Source organism: Ovis canadensis, chromosome 2 (assembly GCF_042477335.2).
Source record: "Ovis canadensis isolate MfBH-ARS-UI-01 breed Bighorn chromosome 2, ARS-UI_OviCan_v2, whole genome shotgun sequence".
Lineage (NCBI taxonomy): Eukaryota > Metazoa > Chordata > Mammalia > Artiodactyla > Bovidae > Ovis > Ovis canadensis.
The window spans coordinates 28628735-28656275 of NC_091246.1; the positions used below are offsets into that span (position 1 = coordinate 28628735).

General features: G+C 52.4%; 1 protein-coding gene across 15 annotated transcripts in view; it reads right to left on the minus strand.

The window, feature by feature from the left end:
• Positions 1–3365: 3365 nt before the first annotated feature.
• FGD3 (FYVE, RhoGEF and PH domain containing 3) overlaps positions 3366–27541 on the minus strand; it is a 41378-nt gene continuing 17202 nt past the window's right edge. For 4 of the 15 annotated variants that reach the window (XM_069575660.1, XM_069575650.1, XM_069575652.1 and 1 more), the window contains 13 exons: positions 25521–25677; positions 24192–24330; positions 23588–23646; positions 20731–20877; positions 20312–20404; positions 18416–18495; positions 17167–17197; positions 16135–16242; positions 14692–14754; positions 6924–7046; positions 6469–6609; positions 4572–4718; positions 3366–4297 (listed from right to left, as the gene is read on the minus strand). In XM_069575660.1, the coding sequence (XP_069431761.1) occupies positions 4055–4297; positions 4572–4718; positions 6469–6609; positions 6924–7046; positions 14692–14754; positions 16135–16242; positions 17167–17197; positions 18416–18495; positions 20312–20404; positions 20731–20877; positions 23588–23646; positions 24192–24330; positions 25521–25677 (1531 nt within the window). In that variant the 3' untranslated portion in view covers positions 3366–4054. Of the gene's footprint in view, positions 4301–4571; positions 4719–5113; positions 5335–6468; positions 6610–6923; positions 7047–14691; positions 14755–16134; positions 16243–17166; positions 17198–18415; positions 18496–20311; positions 20405–20730; positions 20878–23587; positions 23647–24191; positions 24331–25520; positions 25678–27541 lie in introns of those variants that run through there. The other 11 variants (XM_069575649.1, XM_069575651.1, XM_069575659.1 and 8 more) reach the window with 4 other exon arrangements.

The following is a 27541-nucleotide window of genomic DNA, read 5'->3' on the forward strand; positions in this document are numbered from 1 at the left end:
TTCTGGGGGCGTGGCAGCTCTCTTGGTCTCATGTGCTATTCTCTGCAATGGGGACCAGATGTCTGAGGAGAACCTGGCTATGTCCCGGATACCTGGGGACCTCGGAGCGGGCAGGAGAGCCACTGGGCCTTTATGATCCCAGGCAGCCACTGGCTCTGTTTCCTGATCTGTTAAAGTGAGTGAAGTCACTCAGTCATGTCTGACTCTGCGACCCCATGGACTGTAACCTACCAGGCTCCTCCGTCCATGGGATTTTCCAGGCAAGAATACTGGAGTGGGTTGCCATTTCCTTCTCCAGGGAATCTTCCCGACCCAGGGATCAAACCCAGGTCTCCTGCATTTTAGGCAGATGTTTTACCATCTGAGCCACTAGAGAAGATCTGTTAAAAGAGGAGTCCAGCCCCAAAGGGCTCTGGGGCTGCATGGCAAGAGCAAAATCCCTGAACTTTCACTAATGCTGTTGGAAGATATTAACGAGCACTTATTCTCTGCCAGGTGCTATCATAGGTGCTTCATTCTGCCCTCAGAGCTTCTGCTCTAGATGAGGAGACAGAGATTAAACAAGAAGGCAGATACCCAAACAAAAACTAGAGAGATTAGGGCAAGGGCTCTGCTGAGGTTCATGGAGCAGACTCTTGCAAAGTCATGAAGGAAGAACCCCCAGGCAGAGGAACAGCATGTGCAAATTTCCTGAGATGGGAGGGAGACTAGTATGTTCTGAAGACCCAGTGACTGGAGCCTGGTAATCTGAGGTCAGGATGAAGCAGCAGGGGAGCAAGGGAGGGCAGGAGAAAATGAGGCTGGAAATGTGGCAGGGTCAGAGGCTAAAGGGCATTATTCAACCCCTGAGTCCCAGAGATCCGAGTGGCTGGCGCCCTAGTGCCTAGCACACAGGCATGCCGTCAGTGCTTGCTGCATGAAGAAATGGACAGAGAGTGAATGGGTGACCCAGCTGGGTCCCTGATTTACTGTGTGACCTTGGGCAAGTGTATTTCCCTCTCTGGGTCTTTGTTTCATTACTACTAAGACACTCCCTGAGTTATAATTCTTTTCAGCTAATGGCTGGACTGGGTGCCTGGCTGCAGCAGGCCCTTGTGTATGGTGGCTCCTTCCTCTTCCCATGACTATGAGGGACACAGCCAACATCCTCCGTGGCCTTAGTGGGGACATGTGTTCCTCACACTGCAGGCAACAGCCCCTGGAGGCACAGAAGACTTTTAGCTCAGGCCTTTAACTCCTGTGGCAGTTGGGTACCTCAGACCTTTTCCTGCCCTGACTGGCATTCTTTAGGACAGGGGGATGGCCTCCTGTCCTGCAGGATTGGGAGCTGGACTTGGGGAGGAGGAGATGATTGAAAAGGAAGGACAGTGAAGAAGCTATAAGCCAGTGTGCATCCACCTCCCCGCTCTGTGGGTGGGCAGTGTGGTGTGGGCAGGCCCTCGGTTATTGGGACAAGAAGAGAGTGGACAGATGTTGGCAATGTGTGCGTGGGAAGAAGCCCAGTCTCAAAGTCACCCAGACATATGGTGTGGAGACTCAGGCAGGCAGCCTGCTTTTCCCAGTCCTTACTGGGGCATCCAGAGGGCTCAGGGCAGGCCAGATGCCCCTAGTCGGAGAGATCCCTGGAGCCATCCACTGGCCACCCACCCCATGACTTCAAACTCTACAATAGTTAACATTTATTGGGATGTTTCATAAGAACATTCAAGTTTCTTTCATCTCCTGAAAAGCTGGAAGCTCTGGCCACATAGGTCCATGCCTGCATGGGCACAGTTGGCAGAAGCGTCCCTATATCACCATGACTGCTGGTGTGCCCATCATGGGGGTCTGTGTTGAGATACCTGGCCCTGTCTCCATCTCTGCCCTGGTCATCCCTATTGCAGCCAACTGGGTCTATTAAGACTCGCCAGGCCTGCCCCTTGGCTCTCGCCTCCTGGAGCGTCACCAAAAAAGACCCTGTGGAGACCCCATGACTAGGCCTTTTCTCCCCCAGGCTCCTTCTCCTCACTGTGTCTCACTGGTTCCTCCAGATCTTGGTGGCCCTGCCCTCAACTTAGGCACTCTCTCTGTAACCCCTCCCCATGTCCTGGTCAGGAGTGAGGCTTCCAGGGCAGAACCCACAGTGGCAGCCCTGGGTGAGGACCCCGAATAGGGGGCCCAGTCTTGACCCCTCAGACTGGCAGAGTGGTACCATGTCCAGTGGGTCAGTTCTGGCTGTGCACTTGGTCTGGAGCTGTGAGACTCTTGGAGGAATCCTTTCTGTGACTCAGTTTCCTCAGCTGTTAAGTGGGAACATCTTGGGATTCAGGTAAGACGGGAGTATTACAGAGTTGACCCTGAGAAGGAGCCCCACTAGGCCCCCTCGCTCCGAGGGAGAAGGGGCAGGACCAGTGGGGAGGGGCTGGCTGGTCCCTTCACTGCCTCTGACACCCGCCTTGGCTCCCTGGGTAGGACTTTGCTGTATTTCCTTGAATAAGAGCACAGTTGGAAGGGCCTGGCCCCCCTTTCCCAGTGGGCAGGTTGCTGTTATCAAGCAGCGTCAGAACACCTACTGCAGGGTGGGTGGGCTGTCACAGGACTGAGGCCCAGGTATACAGCTGCTGCAGCATGCAGGCATCGCAGGGTGGGCATGCAGGGGATGGCGCTGACTCATGCATAAGCTCAACTGTGCCCTGCTTGCCTCACCTGTGTCTCTACCTGTGCTCTCTCCTACCTCACCTGTACCTCACCGACCCTGTCTACCTTACCTATGGCCCACCATCTCACTTGGACTCTACTCACCTCACCTGGGCCCTGCCATTCCTCACCGGAGCCCAACCCCCACCTCACCCACGATCAGTCATCCATTTCTGGCTCTCCCAATGGCCCTCTCAGCCTCCAGGTAGGTGCCCTGCAACTCTGCCCACAACTGGGCAGTGACAGACATCCCTGCAGGGTGCCTTTTGGATGTTGGAGAGATGGGGGTCCCCAGGGACTGGATACCCCTCAGTCATCACTCCCTAAGTCCCTCAGCTCTCTCCCAAGGCTCTGGACCAAATAGACCTTCCTGTTGACTTTGTGAGTGCGCAGCACTCCACGATCCCATAGCTAAGTCTGGCTCCACTTGCTATAGGGGCAAACAGTCCTGTCCACCCCACTAGCATGAGCAGCGACACCGCAATTGTCCAGGCATGGCACCTTGCCTGAGGCCTCGCCATCTGATGCCGCTGTATCCTGGGGCACCCACAGGAGTGTGACTTGCACCCTGAAGGCCTATATGGGGGTCCAGGCCCCAATTACTGGCTGAGCCCCTGTACCCTCATTCTCCATCCAACCACCAGCAGGCCCACTGTGTGGAGACCCTGCCCCAAGGCTATATCCACCTGTTGGCTGCCAGCATTTATTTATTTATGCAGATAAGCACTGTCCACCACCCACCAGGGGAGGCAGGCACAAATCTCGGGGCCCCACACAATGCCTGTGTGGTCCCCCTGTAGTTTTGCAGCATGGTTATTTAGGAACGTACCACTCGGCCCCCTTGGGCATCTCCAAATGAAGTGGAAAACTACAATGCTGTGCCCAGTCGCTGGGAGGGGAAAGAGAAGAGAGGTGGAGTCCAGGGCCCAGGTCTGGTTCAGCTCGCATGGATGTAGACGGTGGGCAGTCACTGGGAGGGATGGCATGACTGCAGACATCCACCAGGTGTCCCTGGGCACCGCCCATGAGCTCCTTCTGTCTTCTGGCACAGGTGACTGCTCATGGCCCACTCAGACAGACTTTACTTGACAGTCACCCTACGCTCTACTCTGGGCCACACGACGGGGCCTGCAGGCAGAAGCCCAGGTCTTTGAGAGACATGCTGGATGACATAGGCAGTTGGCTGCCCTTCTCTGGGCCTCATTTTTCTCCTCTCTGACATGGAGGAACTCTCCAGAGCAAAGTGCTGTGTGGCCCATTGGCCCCTCAGAGGTCCAGGTTCTCTTCATGCCCATGTGTGGCCTTGACACCACCTCTCAGAAGAGCATAAGCCCTGCTGTGGTGGCTGTACAGTTAGGAGAGATGGCAGAGACTCAGCTCATGGGGCAGCTGGAGCCTGGGGCTGCTGGGCCCCCAGGCTGGCCTGGAATGAACGCCCATGGGCTGCTGAGCTGAGAGCCTCCAGCCACTGCTGCTGCAGCTCGGCAGACGGGGCACTCAGGTACAAAGACTGCTGGGCCTGCTGCAGCTGGCACACGTGCCTGGCATCCAGTCTCTCTGCAGGCTCCAGCACACTCACCCTGCAGCCGGAGAGGGGGATGGCATGGAGCAGCTGGCCATCCTGCTGAAAAGTAGAGGAGCATCAGCACCCTAGCTTCTGGAGTCCTGGCATCACTAAATACCACCTCCCACAAGTGGGCAGCAGAAGGGTGATTCTGGACAGTTGGGGAAACAGGCCCTAGGGTCACATGAGCCATCATCCAAGTGAAGTTGGTCCCAGGCAGCATGGCGCAGGCCTATATGGGCACGGGCCTGAGGCCACGGGTCTGAGGTTCTGGTTGCCGGAGCAGGGTGAACCCCCACCCCCAGCACAGCCCAGTGGACAGAGCACACACCTGGCTGCCTCCATGGAGGTGCAGCACCAACTCCAGGGAGTCCGACTCAGAGATGGCAGCCCACACCTTGCTCCATGCTGTGCCGCCATCTGACACCTGCAGGGGGCCGCAGAGCAGGCTGGGTGGGGGGTCCGCAGCGACTGGCTTCTGGGAACGCAGAGAACAAGTCAAGTAAGTCTCACTTGTAAGAGCTACTCTCCTGGGGAAGCATCAGGGCCAAGGCTCTGTGGGGAGAGAGGCAGGAGGGGAAGACAGACTGGACAAAGGCCTAGGCCCACCTGACTTTGCCCAGGGTCACTGCAAGGCCACTTGGGGTTGGGCTGGACCCTCTAGGGACTGAGACCACAAGAAAGGTCAAAGACAGAAATAAAGGCAGAGCAGAAAACACTGGAACTGCAGGAAACCAGAATGTGGTGGCTTTTGGTGATTTATCTGTACACACACACACACATACACAGGTACACACCCCTCACACATACCACACACACACACACCCATACCACCCCCCAACACCCACACACACCTCACACACCACACACACACATTCATTCACATACACATCATGCATCATACACACCCTTCTCTCTCTTCTGATGTGTTTAGAGCAGTCATGGACACAACCCCTAGGTCATCAGAAAATCCGTCAGACACACCTGATAAAACCGGTTCCTGCTTGGACCTGGGACACGGGTCTCCCAGACACAGCATTTAAAATGCATGGATGAGAAGGCCGAGGGAGCTGTGCAAGGGGCCCCTCTCTCCTCTGTCGAGATAATACTTCACTCAGTTCTAATTCACCGATGCACTTAACCTCTAAGACATACAGAGACTCTAACTAGGGCGCCAATCAGAGTCCTGACCCACCTAGATAACCTTCCCTAGAACCTTTATGAAGGCAAATGAACATTATAAATAGCTTCCCAGAAGACCCCAATGTGCAGCTGGCCTTGAGAATCATGGACTATGTTATGTGGAGAGAATGGAAAAATGTACTTTTTTGGAAAGCCATATTCTCTTTTTTTCCAACTTTCCTGTTACTTCATCAAATAGGGACAGTGCCCTTCAAGGAGGGCCTGGAGGGCAGCAGCCATCTCCAGAGAACAGGAGGTGAGAAGGGGGCAGGTGTCCTCACTGTCCCCACCGCCCTGATGGCTTGGTCAAGGTGGGAGCAACATCTCACTTCAGCAGGGTCTCCAGGCCTACAATGAGGGTGACCGTGAGTGAAGATGAAATGTGTTCCCATCTGCTGAGGGCTGAACTGTCTGCCCTTAAACCCATATGTTGAAGCCCTAAGTGCCAACCCCGCCTCCCCCCCTCCCCCGCCCCCCCCCCCCCCCCCCGCCACACACACACACAGTGAGACTGGAGATGAGGCTTCTAAGGAGGTAATTAAGTTAAAATGAGGTTATATGTATGGGCTCCAATCCAATATGACCAGTGTCCTCACAGGTGAGATTAGGATACCCATAGAGAGAGCACCATGTGAAGACACAGAGAATAAGTCCATCAACAAACCAAAGAAAGAGACCGCAATTGAAACCAGCTTGCTGATCCCTTGATTTCAGAATTCCAGCCTTAAGGACTATGATGAAATAAGTTTCTGTTGTTTAAGCTGCCCAGCCTGTGGTATTTGTTATTCAGCCTGAGCTGACTAATGCACCATGTAACTCCAGGGTGCAAATGATTCCCAAGCTCTCAACCATGACTAGACCCTATGAAGCTCAACAAGCACACAGGAGATATTTGGCATTCAGTTGCTAGCTGCCTGCAGTGGCCTATGGATCCAACTGAGCCTCATCAGTCCTGGTCCCAGGGAAGCCAACAGCTCTGGGAGCACCATCTGTCAAGGCTCCTGGGGCCTTGTGTCTGGAAGGCTCACCAGACCAAGCCCACCTACCTCTGTGCTCTGCTTGGGCTCCAGGGGCTCCTCAAGGCTGAGGCTCAAGTGGGCCACTGGCTGGGTCAGGAAACACTCTTTGCAGACACGGCTCTGCCTGCCATTCTCAGCCTTGAACTCAGAGCACTTCGCACAGATGACCTACAAGACAAGGGCACCTGTGACCCTACCACCCAGGGACAGAAGACTGTCCAGAAGGAGGCTGGAAGGGCCACAGTGACCAAGAGAGATGTGACATCATGTGGAGGGGAAGGGTTTGCCCATGAGCCAGGGGGATCAGGAGCCTTGTCCAGCAGGCAGAGGCCCCAAGGCTGGACCCTTTTGGGCCTCCAGGCCCTGCCTTCTTACTCAGAGGGTCCAGAATCCAGGGGGTCTGTGTGCATGGAAAGAAGATTGGGAGGAGGAATGAAGCACATGGAGGTCCCAACAGTTGGCCTCTGCCCGCCTGGACTCACCGCCCCACACAGCTTGCAGTGGTGTTTCCTTTTGGTGATGGAGTTGAAGGTCTCACCACAGCTGCTGCAGCCCTGCTTCTCCTTGTCACGTCTGGTCTTAGAGGACCCTCTCCTGGGCTCAGACTGTTGGAGGCAAACCACTGCAGTCAGCTTCCCAGCACGTGTGGAGTGGCAGCTGTGTGACATTCAGGCAACGCACATGCGGGGCAAGAAAGCTGGACGTGCAGAAGGGAATTAAGCAGGAGCCACGTTGGCCATGGCCCCCTGTTCAGCCTCGCTCCCCAGAAGCTGCCCTGCTATCACACAGAGTGAAATTCCAAGAGGATCAGGAACTCTATACTTGGAATGACTTGGCCCTCCACAAAGGTCAGTGACGTAACCCTGCTATGTCTGCAGAGATAACAACCGGAACCCACACCAGGGGAAATGGTGGCTGCTCTGCACCAAAGTCCAGACGCCGAGGACCCGGGTGTCTGCACCCAGCATCCGGCCAGGTGGCCCTTGCTTCCACACTCTTATCCTTCACTGGGCCCCAGAGCGTGATGCCTGCACTCACCCACCCAACACATGTGAGAGGGCTCTCCTGGGGTGGAGGAGTAGGGTCATGGGGCTGGACTCCCCTCTCTGTCTCCTCTGGTGCTGCCTGAATTTCCCACAAAGGAGGGCACTGATGAGTCTTTTCAGCAAGAGAAGAGAAACAACAGGAAGTCATGAAACATAATGTGGTGTGTGTTCAGAGAGGTTAAAATACCTTTAAGACGAGTCACAAGAACACACTATAAAATCCTTGTACTTTTGTTTTGCTTAACGTATAAACAAGCTGTTTTGTGTAAGGTTTCTCAAAAAGATTTATAAGAACCACATCAAAGTCCTTGGAGCCAAGAGGAATTGGGAGTGGCAGGCAGCAGTGGGAGAGAGATTCTCATTTTCTTCTATCACTTTACTTTTTTCTTAAAAGTATTTATACCTTTTATGGTATGCATGTATTTACAAATCTTCAAGAATCTGATGCAGTTTAAAACTAAGGAACAGGTACATAAATCATGCCTGGGAGGTAGATGTCAGGGTGACTTATCGGAAGATTAAAGGTGTTGAGGTCTGTAGCTAAGGGAAACAAGCAAATAGCAAAATAACACACAGTAGCATATGATGTTTATACCAAAAAGGGTACATGCATGAAAAACAGACTGGAAGGAAGCACACCCTGATGATCCTATTGGCTGTTTGGGGTAGAGTTACTCTTATCTGACTCTCTCATCTGGATTGTTTCAATTGTTCACCAGAACAGCTTGTGAAAGAAGAAAACCAAAAAACATATAGAAAGCAAATCAGGCACTCACTGACCAGCACCCCCAACACCCCCACCCCCCACCTCACATTCCCATCGAGGACTGTGTCCCCTCTGCACTATGAACAGAAGTTTGAGAGCTGGGGTGGTCTGCTCTGGCCACCTAGCCCCTGGCCATAGTGACATCAGTTGTGTCTAGGACCCCAGCCCCATCTGATGCAATGGCTTGGGAGGCGAGTGGGAGGCAGGCAGGAGTGAGGGAGGGAGGGGCACTGACCATGCAGTGAGGCTGGGATGGGGGCTCAGAAGGGTTGTCTGATTAGGTTTCCCCAGCTGGTTAGCAGGAGTGCAAGTTAGGCGAAACTCCCAGAGCCCTGCCCCGCCCCTCCTCAGCCGTGGGACCCTGCATGAGTCACTTTTCCTCTCCAAGCCTGGCTTCCTCATCCGTAGAGTGGAGTAAGTGACAAAGCACAGAGCTGAAGTTGCTCCAGACGGCTGAGGTGGGGCTCGCTGCCCGTTATTTCTGCTTCGGTGTGTCCAAAACTTCTATAATAAAAATCTGAACAAAATAAGCTAGAAATAGGTTTAATATAAACTCTGCAAACTTAAGGAGAAAGAGATGCACTGGTCAGGGGTGAGGAGACAGAAAGGAGGGGCTTGTGCTGAATTGTGTCCCCCAGAAGTCATAGTTTGCAGTTCTAATCCCCAGCACCTTGGAATGTGACTGTAGTTGGAGAGAGGGCCTTGAAAAAGGTGATTAAAGTAAAATGAGGTCACTTGGGTAGGCCTTAATCCAACATAACTGGTGTCCTTATAAGAAGAGGAGATTAGGACATGGACACACTCAGAGGCAAGACTATGTGAAGACACAGGGGAAAGATGGCTATCTATATGCCAAAGAGAGATGCCTGTAAACAAGAAAAGAACAAAGACTGTCACTCATTATCCAGTTATATAAGGGTTAGACACAAGCACTGCAGTCATGACAGTGCGGCCAGAATGAAAATACAAGAGGAGACATTCTGTGTGCTGGATAAACAGGCCCCAAGATAGATGCACGTCTCAGAAAGAATTTCCAAGACCCCAGATTCTTGTATCTTCCCATGCACAGAAACACCAAAAGTGTAACTTGAGATATGTGTTCTTTATGATTAGCAGTCATCTTTTACTAGGATGGATGTCTGACTACATGTATGTCCTAGCCAAAAAAAAATCCATTCATATCCTGGTTCCCCCCCCCCCCCCTTAGAATCAGTTTCTCAGAGTTGTCTGCTGGGCTACAGTCTTCAGTAAGACCCTGAATAAAACTTAAATTCAACTCTTAAGTTGTATGCTTTTCTTTAAGGCGACAGGCCTTAGGAGAAACCAGCCCTGCCAACACCTTGGTCCTGGATTTGCAGCCTTCAGGACTGTGAGTGAATAAGTGTCTGCGGTGCTTTGTTAAGCAGCCTGAGCACCGGCCTATGCTCCCCAGCCCTGCTGCCTCTGCTCACAGTCCCCACTGTGGGCCCCACCACCGTGAGGCCAGCTCCGGCCACCTGGTACTAGGAGCCCTGAGACAGCTGGTGCCTCTGAGCGTGACAGGAACACTTATTCCACCCAAGACCTCCCCGCTTCTCCTCCATCTCATGATCCCTGGCCCCATGGACACTGGGTTTAAGATGTCCCCCTCTCAGCTTATTCCATGCAGCTCAGGACCTCAGAGCTCTATGGGTGGAGAACGGGTAGCACAGACCCAACAAGCAACACTGATGCTCCCTACATCCACACGTCTCACCCAAGGCCACCCTGCCATCCGACACGGGCTGCCAGCCACACTGCAGCCCTGAGACACATTTGTCTGCCCCACTCGGGGTTCTTTCCTTGGAGACCATCTCCAGAACTGCTAGGGCTCAGACAAGAGGAGAGAAGGGAGGGGCCATCCCCGGGTCTGCAGCAGCCCCAGCCCTCCACCAATCTTCATGGCGACCCTGTCATTCCCATTTTCCAGGTGAGGACACCAAGGGCACTTGGGATGGGAGTGGTCAGAGGTAGGGTGGCTGGATCCACCGGCTTGCCTTCAAGCCCTGACGTGTGCCATAGAACCTCAGCTCTCCAGACCCTGAAAACAGCACTTCACAATCGCAGAGAACACCAGAGGACCAAAGGGGCTTCCGGGGTATCCCTGAGGGCCAGGGGGTAGGCAGGGGGCTGGAGGGGCAGGGCTGGCCCACAAGATGGAGGAGAGGCTGTAGTGGGCCAGAGGTGTATGGCCATGAGCTCGGCCTGTGAAGGTCACCAGGACAGCAGGGACCCTGTCCTGGCCAAAGGGACAGAGGGCAGTTCCCAGAGCAGGGCATCTTGGGGCTGGGGCTCGGCTGAGCAACCCTCCTGGCTTCCTTTGTCAGGCAGCAGCTCAGTGTTCAGACACGGTTCAGGCTAGGTACCAGCTCCCTCCATGCTGAGGACTATAAGCCACTGTGGCCCACCACTGATACACTACCCCACGCAGTTCCCAACACCGAAAGTTGGTGACCAGGTGGCTGGGGTGAGCCCACCTGTGTTGTTGGGGACAGGTCTTCTTGGCCAACCATACTTCCTGTTTGGATGAGGATACAGAATAGGCCAACAAAAGGGAGAGGCTTAGATTTTCTCTCTGGGTGTGGAGACATTGGAAAGGCTGGGCCAAGTCTAACCGGGGAGATGTGGAACTGTGGCTTTCTCCAGTAACAGCCAAGTGACTCCACCCGCAGCACCCCAAATAAGCAAGCGTGGGCCTGGGAGGAGGTATGTGCCAGGGCCTGTTTCACTAAGCATTTTCTCTTCAGCAGATTCAATTATAAAGCAGGGAAGCAGGAGGAAAATTCAGGTTAAGAAGTGGGTCCCAAAAAGTGGTCCTGACAACCAGTACCGGAAGACAGAGCCACACAGTTACCATCTGTCCTGAAGGGTGTGGACATAGGCCTGTGTCTTAGGCCCTGCCCAGTGAGGCCCAGGCCCTCTTCCTCTCGTGGGCAACTCTGTCCCAGGGCCCTGGAGGGTGGGTTGCACTAAATCTGTGCATGCTGAGGAGAGGGTGGCAGGGGTGGGGCCTTCCTCGGCATTGTGGAGGGGTCCATGTGTGGTCACGGTGGGTCGGGGACTCTGACATTTCTGTGCTTCTGAGAAGAGAGATGTAACTTTTACAGAACAAGGAAGTCTTGGGTTTCTGCAAGGCCCCCTTGCAAAACTTCCTGGTTTAGCTTCTCTTAGGAAAGATGGCTTGTGGAAACTGTGTGTCTGAGGACAACACCAGGAAATCAAACCAGCAAACCAAGAGTGAAGTTACATTTCCTCTCCAAAAGCTGACATCTGGCATGTTGTAGCAAAGATCGCTCTTTCTAGTGTCAGAATTAAAACCCATTTTTGGGTGCTTTCTGCAAATATCCACTGAGTATGTCTTAGACTCGCCTTATATAACAGGAGCTTCACTGAGTTGCCTTGGGTCCACTAAAATCTGTGCTCTCCGGAGACACAAATGAGAAAAACCACGGCCAGGCCACCTGTGCCGGGGCCAGAGCTACGAGTCTGTTGCTAACAGATGTCTGTCTATTGTAGGGCCCCGGCCTGGCTTGGGGTGGGTAAACGGACTGGGACAAGGAGGCCTGAACTTGAACTGCGATCTCAAGCGTCTGCGAATCAGAGATGCTGCAGAGCCCTGAGAAGGCTGAGCCCCCAGGTGGGAGAAAGAGGGGTGGCCTGCTCATCCACTGACTGTCGCTGTCACTGCCCAGCAGGTCTGCAGCCTGGCCTGGACGGACCCCTGGACTGGGCTGAGGCCCTGACCCTCAGGGGCTCCCAGTTACCTCTTCACCTATAAAAGGAGTTGGGCAACCAGTTGGAGGGGCACCCAAGTGGCCAACAGGCATCTGACATAGTTTCTCTCTCTCTTCTTCCTATCCAGGAGAAGGTAAGGGTGGAGCGTGAGGAATTGCCCAAGGCCTCATGTCAGGACCCACTCACAGGTTAAAACATTAAACATGTGGCCTTCAGGTCCTTCCAGCTAGAAGATTCTCCGGTGGGCACTGCCTGCCCTGTGTGCCAGCCACAACTCCTGCTTCTCTCTCCCTGCCTTGGCACTGGATCCTCCTCAGTGCCCCTCCCTGACCATGCAGCCTGCAGCCATTCCACTTCTCCTTGCATCCCAGGGCTGAGGCCTGCTATGGACTCGCCCAACAAAGAATGGGGGTTGCTCATGGCTCCTGATGCCCTGTAGCCCACCCCAGGCCGAGGGTTAGATGCCAGAGGGCCCTGCATGGGGTCCCGCTCAGCTCCCCTGTGGAGGCAGGGAGAGGCAGCGCTTTACGTAAAGGGCCACACAGAGGCTGTCAGAGACCCCTGGCCAAGGGACCCAGGGGCCAACTGGAAAACTGCAGAGGCCCCATCTGTCAGTTCTCTCTGGTCAGTTACACAGAGGAAGCCTGAATGTGCGGACTGCTCTTCATGACATTCCTAGACGTTACTGAAAGGAGCCCCGTAGCACAGTGCAAGCTTTACATGTATAGTTTTGTGATTCATAAAGCTGATAATGGGCTGCTTCATGAGGGAAACACTTGTCAGTAATCCTGGGGTCAGCTGTGATGGCCTCACAGATGAGATCTTGGGGTAGAGCGGACATAATTGAGGCATTCTGTACAGAGGGGGCAGCAGGTACACAGGCCCTGGGACATGGCTAAGTGAGGGGGACCAGGGCATGGTCGGGGAGGGTGGGCTGGAAAGAAGGCAAGGCGAGACAGGGTCACGATGCAGGAAGCCCCTCAGGGAGTCTGAAGGGCTGTGATAAGACCATCTCTCCCCTACTGACTATGTGGCTTTTAGATTTCCTGATTTTGAGTTCAAACAAATGAGCACAGGCTGCTTTTGACCCCCACAGCATACTGTGTGGCAGAAGTATCACTCAAATAAGGGGGTTCCCTTCCTCTCAATTGGTCCCTGAACCCCATCCTGCTCTAGAAAAACTGTATCTTTCCCTCAGAGCCCAAGAACTTCTCAAGGTTTTCCCAGTGCCTGCAATCCAAAACATGTCAGGTCAGGGGTCATGTGTGACCTGGCAAAGCCTCTGCTCTTGTAACAGAGCCGGGGGTCACCCCTTCTGTTCTGGGGCCTCAGCAGGGGCTCAGTGCTATCAATGCATGGATGTTGTGGGAGAAGGAGATTAGTTTTCTTACTGAAAATCTAAGTCAGGACAGGAACACTTACTCCCTATGACAAGCTAGGCAGCTGTCCCTCCCTCTGCTGCTGTCCCAGGCAAGTCCAGTCACACCACGAAGTGTGGAGTCGAAGGCTAGGTCTCCTCACCTGTCAAGCCCATTTCCGCTTCCTAAAATGAGCTGTCCTTCACAACCGCCAACCCAGGATGGCAGTAATGACCAGCAGGGTGGCCCTTGTAGCCAGGAAAGAGGAGCTCTAGAAGCTGGTGCTACATTCAGGCAGAATTTGCTGTCCGACTGGGGTGCACCTGCCCCCAAGGGAATGGTCCCGATAAGGGTGTGAGAAAGAGAAGTGAGGGAGGGAAGGAGAGGCAGGCATGGGGGAGAGAAGGTGGGGACAGTACTGACCCACCCACAGGAGATGTTCCTTTCTAGGAGCAAATACCCTGTTAGGTGTCAGGCTGGGCCTCAGGCCCCCACTCATTCTTTTGAGCCTGGAAAACTGAGGAATAGGGCCAGGTGGGGCTAGTGGTAAAGAATCTGCCTGGAGATTCTGGTTCAATCCTTGGGTTGGGAAGATCCCCTGGAGAAGGAAACGGCCACCCACTCTGGTATTCTTGCCTGGAAAATCCTATGGACAGAGGAGCCTGGTGGGCTACAGTCCATAGGGTCACAAAGAGTCAGACACGACTGAGCATGCACACACAAGGGCAAAGCGAGGGTGCCCAGGAGAATCCCCTCTCAGGATGTGGGGTACAGACCTCCCTGGTAGTCTAGGGTTATAACTGTCATCAGACTTCATGACAATTAGGCCCAGTGGTTAATAATGACGCTCCCCTGTACTGCATACTCACCGCATGCGAGGCACACACATTTGCCCTCCTGCTTAATCTCCCAACCAACAGAGTGGGCGGGACTCAGGCATAGTCCCATGGCCTGGCCCTGTCAGAGTGGGGACAAGGACACAGGCTGTCCCTGGACATAGCATCTTTGCCCACGCTGATTGAGCATCCCGAGGGCCAGGCACCACCTTGATGCACATTCATCCGGGGCTATTCTATTCACGGTAAAGAGCACAAGTCTTCAGAAGATCTTAGCTGTGTAACCTCCACCCACCCCAAAAAATGGACATTTGGATCCCAGCAGGCTTACCCCAGCCCTCTCCTGACAGGCCCCAGAGGCCATCACTGTAAGGACCCAGGTCTCATGGAGTAGGGGGAAGGCTTACTCCTAAGGACTCACCCTCAGGTCACCCTGATCTGACCCCAACTTCCACCTCCCACCCATGCCAACAGCTGAGGGGGTCACTCACCCCTGAAGCTCCCCCTCCACTGTTGGCTGGCACTGCGGGCACCTCGGAGCTGGGGCTCATCATCTGGAAGGGACAGAGACAGCTGGCATGAGCAGAGGTCCCATGGCCACATGCTGACATCCAGTGTGATATTGGAACACCACCAATTCTTCCATCTGATCACAGCGTCAGGAGAAAGACTGTTGGGGCCTAGCATTTGCTGTGATTTTGACAATCAGCCCCTCCCTGGCCTGGCTGAGGACTGAAGGTGTCCCAGGAGAGTTATCATCTCCCAGCTGGGGGTGGGGGAAGGTGGGCAGGTATGAAGCTTCTCAAGGCTCATTGGCCCTGGCTGGCTGCATCACACCACGTGAGGGGCCCTGGGTTCTAGCTCCTCCCTCGGCATCCATGGAGAGCTCAGTGCCCTGTGGTCGGGCTCTGCCTCTGCATCGACTTTAATAGCAGGTATGGGGTGGGGCAAGGGGATCGTGTTTTCAGGTCACCTCTCTTCAAGCTAGGAGACAGCGCTTTTCTTGCCTGGGTATGACACAAAGTTTTCTTCCAAAATAGTCCAAAAAGCAGACAAAATGGAGATTTGATGCAAATATTAAAGTGGATAATGAGGTGGCCTGTGGGCCACAGGGAGGACCAACCAGGCCTGGTGTCTGGGACTCAGAGCTGTTGAGCCAGTCTGGGCTGGGCATCAGGGATGTCTCTGAGGACCCTCACCATGAAGTCATGTTTGGTTGTGCCCACACAGAGAGTCCCTTGGACTGCAAGGAGATCCAACCAGTCCATTCTGAAGGAGATCAGTCCTAGGTGTTCATTGGAAGGACTGATGCTAGAGCTGAAACTCTAATACTTTGGCCACCTCATGCAAAGAGTTGACTCATTGGAAAAGACTCTGATGCTGGGAGGGATTGAGGACAGGAGGAGAAGGGGATGACAGAGGATGAGATGGCTGGATGGCATCATGGACTCGATGGACACGAGTTTGAGTGAACTCCGGGAGTTGGTGATGGACAGGGAGGCCTGGCGTGCTGCAATTCATGGGGTCGCAAAGAGTCGGACACGACTGAGTGACTGAACTGAACTGAACTGAACTGAACTGAATACAGAGGGGATGGCCAAGGCCTAGGGCCACCTATCTGGCCGTGGGTGGGGATCCTGCTTCCCTGCTCCCCCCAGGCCTGGGGATGACTCCCCATTGGGAGGAAGCCACCCCTGCTGATACGATCACAGCCCCTAGTGCACGTGAGAGGACAGCGGATCATGTAGCAGCTTCATCCAGCCCTGTCTTTCCCTCCCTCCATTCTGAGTGCTGACCACACCTGCGGGGAGCAGGGGTCCTCACATGGATGCTCAGTAAAGGTGAGCACGAGGAGAGTGTGGGGACCAGCTTCCCTCCCAGATACCAGTCCTTGTGGAAAGGGTCTAGGTCACCCAACTGGTGCTAGCTCTCACAGGGGATTCTGGAGTGAGGGGGGAATTCTCATCCTGGCTGAAGGAGCCACTGAAGGCCTTGAAAGTCTGGCTGTTCTGCTTGTGCTTCTCAATGGTGGCTTGAATGACCTGAAACAAAACCACAAAGAACAAGGGCCTTCAGAGAGCATTCCAGGAAGGTCAGGACAGGGAACTATGGCCATTGCCTTTTCCCCTGACCAACAGCCTCACATTTCAGCAATAGGCCCCCCCGCCCCATAAGGTGAGGAAACAAGGCTCAGGGAGGTAACCAGTGACTCCAGTTCCCATGGATCCCAATGCCACCCCACATGCAGCGCTCCAAGCCAAAAGCAGACACTCTCTGGGAACATTTTGTATGGATTTGAGGCTGTGTTCCCATTTCCTGCAACTGCATTACCATCTAGTATTTGTTTGAATTTCCTTCTTCTCTTCTCACTCAGATTTCTCTTCTATGAATTTTGTGAGCCACACTTCACTAATGGTTAGCATTTGGCCTGGTGGTGGTCTGCCCACCCTGCTCACTGCCTTGGTCTTCACACTGCCTTGGCCCCTCCTGACCAATGTCCCCTCCATGGCCAGCTCTGAGCTGAGCCTGCTCTGGCTGCCCCATGATGCTGCCTGGCCTGTCACTGGAAGTGCAGACTTCACTGGAAGTGCAGACTTCACTGGAAGTCAAACTGCTCTTTCCACACAATGCACTGCTCCTGCCAGCCATGGAGAGAAAGGTGGCATAGACCCACCTTCAAACTGCCAGCCAGTAGAGATACTCCCCGGGGTGAAGGCACCTCCCTGCATTCCTACTTCCAGGCCTTTACGTTTTTTGTTTACTGAGGAGGAGCCCCAGATAAGAGAATGGATTCAAAGTTTTGTGGAGTCTGAAGGTACTTAGAAGCTTGGTCAGTCCGTCACTTCAAGGTGGACAGATGGATGGGCAACACCTGAAGGGCCATCCCATCCCTTGCTCCAGAATGAAATGACTATGCTGCTCAAGAATTTGGTCATTTGGTGACTTTAAAACTTTAGGAGCTTTACCTGAATCCATTCTTTCTTCTCCTCTTCCGTCCTAAAAAAGCCAAAACAGTATTTTATTAATTTTGTCTTGAAAGTGAAAGACTCAGTCTTGTCAAACTCTTTGCAACCCCATGGGCTGTAGCCTACCAGGCTCCTCCATCCATGGGATTTTCCAGGCAAGAGCACTGGAGTAGGTTGCCATTTCCTCCTCCAGGGGAGCTTCCTGACCCAGGGATCGAACCCGGGTCTCCCACATTGTAGGCAGACGCTTTACCATCTGAGCCACCAGGGAAGTCCTAATTTTGTCTTAGATACTAACTATAAACCATTGACTCCTCTCAGCTCTGCAGCAAATGCCTGAGCTGCTCACTGCCTGGAAGTACAATTCAAGGCTTGGAAGAGTGGCTATGGGACAATGCGGCCAGTATCACCAAGTGCAGTCAGGTTGAGTGTGGCCAAGTGGAGTTAGGTACGGCCATGTGGGTTCAGGACGGTTCAGGTGTGCCCAGACGAAGTCAGGTGTGACTATATGTGGTTAAGCTTGGTATGGAGAGCCCTCTGCAGTGGATATAAATCAACACCTCCCTGGGCCACAGTGGGTCATAGATGGGCTCTCCCATGTACTGCTGCAAGTCAGAGAGAGCCTGGCACCATCTTACAAGGTAGTGTGATAATAGCCACCAAAATTTAAAGTGGGTGTGCTACCCTTTGGCCAGCAATTCCACTTCAAGAATCTGTCAGATGTACATAACAACACATCTGTACAAAGCTTGGTTCATGGACACTGCTTGCAGCACCATTTGCAACAACAAGACCCTAGAGGAGCCTAGATGCCCATCAGTGGGAACCAGCCAATGACCATACTGGAAAATTATCCTACTTTAGAAAATGATCATCATATATGGGATGATTTCTGATAAATTAAGTGAAAAAAGCAAGATGCAGAACAAACTAGACAGAAAATGGTCATCTGTGATTAAAAAAAAAAAAAAGATACATGTATGTATGTATGGGGACAAAAATTCCAGAAGGATACTTTAGAGATGGTTAAAAATGTCTGCTGGGGGTGGGATACAGGAGGTGGGTAGAGGCCTAATTTTCACTGACTGCCCCTTAGTACTGTTAACATTTTAAACCACAAATAAGCCAGTTAAATGAATAAATAAAAAACACATCAAAAGGCTATCCAGTTTAGAAAGGGAAGCCATCTGCTAAAATTTCAGGTCAAACACATTCACACAGCAGCAGATACCGAGGCAGCTGACCCTACCGAGTTTGTAGCTCCAGGGATCGTTTCTTTCCAGTTATGATGAATGTGTGGGCTGCACTTGACTTGACGATATCCTGCACCTAAAGGCATACAACCAAGGACAAAACAAAAACAGTGTGTCGCTTAGCAGGCCCTGGGCTGTGGGCTCACACTGTCACTCAGACTTGGAGGGTTTTCCCTGAGAAGGGGGCAGAGGGGACCCAGAGGGTCTGCAGGGAAGGTGTCCAGCTTAGGGTCATGGTTGCTGCTGGAGACTGTATGAGTCAGTCCATGGGGGTGGATGGACAACTGACCTGCCCAGGCAGGGCTAGGACCACTCATCCACTGTTCTTAGAACTGTGCCCGCCAAATGTGTCTGTTCTTGGGGTTTCCCAGGAAGTCAATGCCAGTGCCTTTCCCCACAGGGTACCCCCAGACACTCCTGACACACAGGATGGAAATCTTAGAAGAGTCAGGAGGATCCCCACTTCTCTGCAGGGGTTTCTGAGGCCCCATAGGAAATAGATGGAGAAACAGTGGAAACAATGTCAGACTTTATTTTTGGGGGCTCCAAAATCACTACAGATGGTGACTGCAGCCATGAAATTAAAAGACGCTTACTCCTTGGAAGAAAAGTTGTGACCAACCTAGATAGCATATTCAAAAGCAGAGACATTACTTTGCCAACAAAAGTCCGTCTAGTCAAGGCTATGGTTTTTCCAGTAGTCATGTATGGATGTGAGAGTTGGACTGTGAAGAAGGCTGAGCGCCGAAGAATTGATGCCTTTGAACTGTGGTGTTGGAGAAGACTCTTGAGAGTCCCTTGGACTGCAGGGAGATCCAACCAGTCCATTCTGAAAGAGATCAACCCTGGGATTTCTTTGGAAGGAATGATGCTAAAGCTGAAACTCCAGTACTTTGGACACCTCATGCGAAGAGTTGACTCATTGGAAAAGACTTTGATGCTGGGAGGGATTGGGGGCAGGAGGAGAAGGGGACGACCAAGGATGAGATGGCTGGATGGCATCACTGACTTGATGGACGTGAGTCTGAGTGAACTCCGGGAGCTGGTGATGGACAGGAAGGCCTGGCGTGCTGCGATTCATGGGGTTGCAGAGAGTCGGACACGACTGAGCGACTGAACTGAACTGAATGGGCAGGTACCTTGGATCGAGGGACATCTGCACCAAGGAGCCATCCTTCATCTCCTAGACCCCTCATTCCTTCAGCTGGATGTGGCCCACAAGCAGGCCACTATCAGAAGGGATTTTTTTTTTTTTTTTTGGTATCACTAGCAAATCTTTACTTTTTAGAATAACTAAGTACTTTGATTTAGCTAGCATTTTTGGAATGCTTGTTAATTCAAAGTACTCCCCCACAGGAGAAGGGGCACTGATTCCAGCTCCAGTAGCCCCACAGCATAAGACACAGATGGACTCAAGGAAGAGGGACGGCAAGAACAACAGGCTGTCTGGATTTGGGGTACAGATGTCAGCAGAACCTCATCTGGGTTCCAGATTGGTGCAGGAGTGGAGGGAGCATAGGACCAAGGACCAAAGAACAGACAGGATGGGCACCCCATCTGTATTCACCTCAAGCTTCCCTTAGAGTCTGTAAAGGGGGCCCTGAGTGCTGGGGACAGGAGACAGCCTGGTCCTGCCATGGCTCTTCAGCCTGCCAACATGAAGCCTACACGTGCTGGCAGGTAGGCCAAGCGGAGGGCCGGGATCCTGCCCACCCAATCCAGGATGCCAGGACTCAAGAGATGTTCCTGCATGCCTGGATCAGGACAGAAGCAAGGCTCAGAGAAACAGGCAGATGACCAGTCGCACAGCAGTGAGTGGGTAGCGCCCTGTGTCCCTACACCTGCTCCGTGCTTTCCCAGGGTAACAGATTGTGTGGGAGGGGCTCACCCACCTGGAGGCCGGAAATGTCCATCTTCTCCCGGACACTGAACTTCTGGCCCATAAGCCGCAGTTTGGGCACACAGTAAAGGATCATGCTGTTGAACTGCGATAGGGACGGGCAGGCACGCGATGAGGGGTGTCTGACCCCATAGAGAAGCACCCTAGGGAGGAGGTGGGGCGTGGCCCTGGCGGTGGTGGACAGGGTAGGGTGGGGCTGGGCTGAATGTGGGCGTGGCGAGGGCATGCTAGGGGGTGGGCTGAGGGTGTGGCTTAGCTGCTGGGCGTGGCTTTGCTGCTAGTTGGGTCTGGGCTGGGTGAGGGTGTGGCTGAGTGACCTAGTGGGCCAGGACTCTGCATCTGGGCTGGGTGAGGCGTGCAGCTGGGTTGGGCAGGAGTAGGCAGGGCTGGTGTGATTGGATGGGGGCTCACCAGGAAGAGGTGGCGGTCCTGGGTGGTGCCATTCTTGGCCGACAGCTTCTGGATGTGGCCCTCCTTGATCAGCTCATTTGCAGGGTTGACGATGTCCTCCTCCCCACCCAGTCTCTCATACACTTCCAAAAGCTTGTGCATTTTCTCCTAAGAGAGACACAGGGCTCAGGCAGCTGCACAACCACAGGGACTGGAGGCCTGCCAGGGCTGGGGACCCAGAGATGAGTGGAACCCTGGCCTGCAAGTGTGGACCAGAACCAAGATGGTACCATGAGCCTGTGTACAACCAGATGTGAGGGGAAACACGGGTGACACTCAAGTTGGGCACTGAAGAACATAAGTTCACCTCGCATATTATTAATAACTATTCAATTATAACAGCTGCTAGCACCATTGCTATGGGCCGTGCCCTGTTCTACACATGGCGTATTTAATACACATGGTGTATTTAACCTAATTCTAGCACAGGTTCTATGAGGCAGATCCCATTATTATCCTCAACCTTTAGACAGAGAAACTGAGACACAGAGAAATTAAGTAAATTGCTGGAGGTGCTTCAGCTAGAGAACTGGGACTGGCTCTCTTGGCCTCCACACTGCACGCCAGCGCCTTCTGTGGGGAGGCAGTGAAGGCCTTGGGTCAGAGGAGATATGTTGGGCCCCTCTTGGCTTTCTTGCTCCACCCTCAGATGGCCCAGGGCCATGATAAGACCAGACCTCTGCCTAGCCTCAGATCATCTCCCTCTGGCCTCAAGACTGGTTGTGTGGTCATATGATCAGCCAGCTCCCTTGGGGTATGAGGGGAGAGGATAGGCAGTTCATTGTTCCAGCTCTGGGCTGAGAGGCGCCTAAGCCAGGAATGAAGGAATGAACGCAGCAAAAGGCAGAGCTGAGCCTAAGGAACATTAACCCAGAAACAAGGAGAATGGATCCACGATGCTACAGCAGCCACTGCCCTTGGATCTGACCAGTCTGAATCTGCACGCCCTGGAGGCAGGCTGGTTTAGTTGGCCCTTCTGTCTCTGGTATGGAAACAAGTGGTAGATATGGACATGGGAGCAGAAAGGGGACCCCAGCCTAGAGATTCAGCAGGAACAGACAAGGCAGGACCAAAGGGCCTGTGTGTCCTGGAGGTTGGGCAGGCAGATGGCCTGTTGGAGAGCTCGTGTGTATACCTGGGAGGGAATGGCAGGTCAGGAGGGCTCTGAACAGAGAGTGACAAAATAAGCAACCCGTAGAAGGCTCTGAGCAGAGAAAGGTGGATCAGAGTCCAGGGAGACTGGTGGGGAGGCTGCAGTGGTGGTCCAAGATGAGATTACAGATAGATAGGGGGAAGCATGAAGAGACTCCTGTGAGCACACACTGATAAACCATCCCCTGCGCCTGAGAAGAGCCCCCAGACTGTCACAGAGGCCTCACCAGACTTGGAGTGAGAACTGCCACGTGGTGAATATGGTATAGTGTGACAGGAGTCCACCCCATGCCCCTCAGAGATGTAGGCCCACAGCGGCTCCTCCAAAGGTCCACGGGCTCTATGTGACCTCATGACCATGGAGTTCCATGAAGCAGTTCTTTCTCCTCCATTAGATTTAGTATTGGGGAGAAAGAGACGGGAGATTAGATTTAAAAGGATCTAGAGTGAAATGTTGCCTGTTTCGGTTGCTGTGGGTACCCCCAAAGCAGACCCAATGCTGGGGAAAGTCAGGGAGGAGGACATAGGACATGGATCACACACAACAAGAGCTGCCCCAAAATAGGCTGCCCACCTCTCATTTCTCGCTGTTGAGAGATGTGGGGTCAAAGATATATTTCCCTTTCTTTCTCCTCTCAAAAAACAGCAGTGCCCGTGTGAAAGTAAATAGGTCCCAGGACTGAGGGAACCAGGGCTGGGTAGAGACTGTGGCAGAGCCGGAGAGCTGGCTCACTGAGAAGATACCTCATCGCATCCCAGGTTGAAGTGTGGCCCTGGGGCTTTCAGAGTTTTCCGGTAAAGCCAAGAATTTGGATTCTCCTGTGAAATGCTCTGATCTAAAACTCTGGGTAAGGACTTAGAAATTCTTACACCATGTCCAGGCAGTGTGCAGACCAAACAAGGGCTGGGATGAAACAATGCCAGCTGGGTCAAAAGGTGTTGGTATGAGCTAGGAGGCCTCCCCATCTGCAGACCCCATTGCTCAGAGGCGTTAGATCAACAAGAGGACACCTTCAGGCTGTATTTGGAGATGGGGCCTTTGGTAGATGATTAAGTTTAGATGAGGTCATGGTCATGGGGTGGGAGAGGGGATCATGATGAGATTATAGCCCTAATAAGAGAGACATCAAAGAACTTGCTCTTTCTTTTTGCCATGTGAGGACAGCGAGAAGGTGGCTGTCTACAAGCCAGGAATCAGATCCATCAGCACCTTGATCTTGGACTTCCAGCCTCCAGAATAGTTAGGGTAAACGTCTGCTGTTTAAGCTGTCTAGTCTACAATACTTTGTTATAGCAGCCCCAGCTGACAGAGCTTGAATGAATGAATGAACAATCAAATGAGTGATGCTAACACTGAGAAGTAACACTGAACTGTACTAGGTCTTGTTCTGAGTACTTTATGTAGTGTGATTTGATCCCCACGATCCCCAAGGAGACGTTTTGTCAGTGACCTCATTTTACAAATGGGGAAACTGAGGCACAGGGTACTATTAACTAGCAATCATCAAGCTAGTAAGGGGCAGGCCTGTATAGCTCTCAGCAGAGCCTCTGTCTTCCTGGGGGCAGGTGGGTGAGAGTGCATAATGATGATGCTTGGCCCACCCTGTGCTTGCCCTGCTCTAAACTGCTGGTTCCTCAGGCATCTTCTGGGAATGCCCACACTCACCATTTTCCGAATGGCAGCGTTGGAGTGGTTGGCAGCTGTGGCGATGAGCTCCAAGGACCCTGCAGAAAGACCCCAGAATCTAGTTACAGGGCACCGGGTGGCTCCGCAGGTCTTCACCCCATGAGGCTGAGCGCCAGGCTCTGCCCTGCGCCTGTCCTTTCCCAAGGCTGTACCAGGTGCTCATTAGAACTGGCCCAGGGTGGGGCAGTGCAAACTTGCAGACATGTCCCATTTGCTGGGGGTCTGCCAAGGCTGGCGTCCCATTCCCCTGTGCAGATCCTGCCCCCTGCTGCCCACCAGCTACTGCCCGTGCACCAGGCACCGCCTTGCCAGTCCCACAAGGTCCTCCATGAGCCCTAAGCTCTGCCAGCACTTAGCAGTTCCCTCCACAGGAATATCATCCTCTCCTCACACGGCAGTGGGGGCAGGGGAGGTTTTCCCTTACACTCGGTCGCTTCCTACTGGGGGTCAGTTGGAACTCTTTCCTTCTCTCTGTCTCTGTCTCTCTGTCTCTGCCTCTTTGTCTTTATCTTTCTGCCTGTTTATCTCTCTCAATGTGGATTTTCAGCAGGAGCCCCAACTCCCACCGCCCAGGCCAGCTCACTCTCTGCATCCTTCCAGTCTGGGGCATCCTCTGGGAGCCTCTTCAGATAGTCCTTGAGCAGCAGCTCATAGCGGGGGACCCTCTGCACGGGCTCCAGCATGTGGTGCTGCAGGGTCAGGTTTCCGCACATCTCCTGCTTCTGTGGGGTAGAGAGAGGAGGTGTGGGGCACCCATGGGCAGGCATGTGGCTGCCAGGCACACTCCACACTTCCAGCTTTTGCAGCCCCCAGAAGGCTGCCTGGAGTACCCACAATCGACTGACGGCAGGCCACATCTTACACAGAGGAAACTGAGGCTTGGAGAGGTTGAACAATGGACTGAGGAGCTGCACCCCAGGCAGGCCTGCTCCAGTGTTGGCATTTTTATATACATCCTCGTTGGAGACTGTTCTGTGTGGACAGCTGGGAGGGCCCAGCTGTAAGTGAGCGGGTGAGGGTGTAGGGGTGGCAGGTAAAAGGGGAGAAAGAAGCCCTCAGAATCAGAGGGGATGCTGAGAGATGCAGGCAGATCCAGGACTCTATACTAAGAAGTCATGAGTGATCTGATTACAGTGGGATCTGAGGAAAACCCAGAAAGTTATCAAGGGGCCACCCCAAATCTGAACCTGTCCTTCAAAGCCTTAGCACAGAGGGCTCAGTGCCCATGAACTCTCCAGGGTACAGTGAGGAATGTAGGTGCATGTATGCATGTGTGAACATGTGTGTACAAATGTGCACATGTGTTACATATGTGCATATATGCATGTGGGTGCAGGTGGCTCATACTTAAAATATTTTTAAAAGAATTACTCTATTTAAAATTGGTGAATGTGCCCAATTAAAACCCTCAAATTTTGTATGGAAAACAAAATCATAAATAAAGTTAAAAAATAAAACATTAATGGGGAAAAATAATTTGCAACACATTTGACAGTTAACAACTGACATTCTTAACATGTAAAATCTGCATGAATTAGTAAGAAAAAGACTAACAGGGCAGTAGACAACAGCAACCAGAGCTGTGAACAGTCTCTTTATAGAAAAAGAGAAAGAAAATATTGATGCAACATTTTTCTAAGTGTTTGCACCAGCCACTGAGGGATGCTCTGGAGGGAGACTAGCATTTGGATCCTGGTCCTACTGAATAATAGTTTGTGATGACATGATCACACAAATTTTTTGAGCCACAGTTTCTTCTTCCATGAAATGAAAATGATTTGTCTCTTGGAGTTATTTTAAAGATCAAAGCATTAATAGAGCATCTGGACACATCCCACAATTTTACTGATTTCCTTCATGTTGAAACACAAACCCATCATTATGCCCATGAAGCAGAGGCGGGGCCACCTACCTGGATGTTTTGGACAATGTCTTTAAATACCAGTGAGCGCTGGGTCCAGGTGCTCACCAGCTCCATAGCCCGATCAAAGTTCTTGACATATTCACCATACATCTTGAGGAACGGGGCCAGCTTCTGCAGGATGTCTCCAAGTCGGGGGTTCGCATCCCTTTACCAGGGAATGAAATCATTACACACATACTTCCGGTGAAGGGCCAGGGTGGGACAGGGACTTCACAGGAGCTATGGGACAATGGCCTGACTTCCAAGTCTGTGTGATGGTGGGCAAACTGGTCACCCTCTCCAAGCCTTACTTTCCTCTCCTATATCACATGGGATGGAAAATAGTGTGTTGCCTAGGGGATCATATGAAGTACTTCAACAGTGCAGTCACAGAGCCATTGCTCAAAACCAGGAGCTGTTAGTAATAATGGAACCACTTGATGAGCCAGTTATCGAAGAGAACCAAGAAAACCCCATTATACTTCTATATGAGCAACGATTAGGAACAATAGGATGATCTAATTCTGGCAATATCATGGGAAAGCAACACTGTGTAATAATGAATGGTTTGGACAGGGATTTAGAAATAAATTTAAAGGAACCAAAAATATATTAATATATTAGACTTTAGAACTGTGGGGGATTTATCCTAAAGAAATAATCCAAAAGAAGAAAAAAAGACACAGGCAAAAAGTCATCCTCTGTAGCATTACTAGGAATGGGCTTTCAAATGCAGAGGGGAAGCCCCTGGACTCTTGCACCATTATTACACAAGGAGTGTCTGTGTACTGACAGTCTCTTCAGGGCCTTGAGGGGGAAAGTCATTTCTAGCAGGTGTGCACTGCATTAGCCAGAAAGGCAATCCAGCCCTGAGATTTAACCTCATGGCCTTGTACACAGTATAACCTGCTCTACAAGTGGAGCATGTCCTTCTAAATATTTACAAATTGACTTGGATGCTTGCTGAGCCTTGCAGATGCAGGGACACCCACCAGTCAAGCCCCTGGCCCCTGGCCTCTGTGTTCTCTCTGGCCTGGCTCTAGCTTAGAGAATGGACTCTTGGGGACACTACAGGCCTTGCAGCTGAGCTGTCCCTCTGCTACAAATAAGTGGAAGCAGCAGAGGGACAGAGGGACAGCCCTCTGGGGACACTCACGAGAGAGAAAAACATCTCATTTTTAAAAGCAGAGGTGCAGTATATACTAGGAGGGAAAATAAACCCATAATCATGGTCTATTCACTGGTGTTTGCAGATGTCAAACCACATTTAAATTCCACAAAGCCCTGGTTTGGTGGTTTTAGTTGTTAAGTCATGTTTGACTCTTGCAACCCCATGGACTGTAGCCCACCAGGCTTCTCTGTCCATGGGATTTCCCGGACAAGAATACTGGAGTGTTTTGCCATTTCCTTCTCCAGGGGCTCTTTCTGACCTATCAGTCAAATCCACATCTCATGCACTGCAGTCTCCTGAATTGCAGGCAGATTTTTCACTGACCGAGCCACCAGGGAAGCCCAGAGAATTCTACTTACAGTCAAGGTGCTCAGTCACATCTGACTCTTTTGGGACCCCGTGGACTCTAGCCTACCAGGCTCCCCTGTTCATGGAATTCTCGAGGCAAGAATACTGGCATGGGTAGCCAATCCCTTCTCCAGGGGATCTTTCTGACCCAGGGATTGAACCCAGGCCTCCTGCATTGCAGGCAAATTCTTTACAGCTGAGCAATCAGGGAAGTCCTGAAGGGAATGGCAACCCACTCCAGTATTCTTGCCTGGGGAATTCCATGGACAGAGAAGCCTGGTGGTCTACAGTCCATGGGGTCGTAAGAGTCGGACATGACTTAGCGACTAAACCACCACCACCAATTTGCAGATGAAGAAGCTAAGACACTGAGAGGCCATGGGGTCAGGGTTGGCCCAGGACCCTGCAAAAGAGAGCCTAGGACCCTGGGAGTCATGTTTCCCAGGTAGCTCCTGGTTTGGGGGCATGCAAACCCCAGATTTAAAGGCTGTTTGGCAGGGAATGTACAACA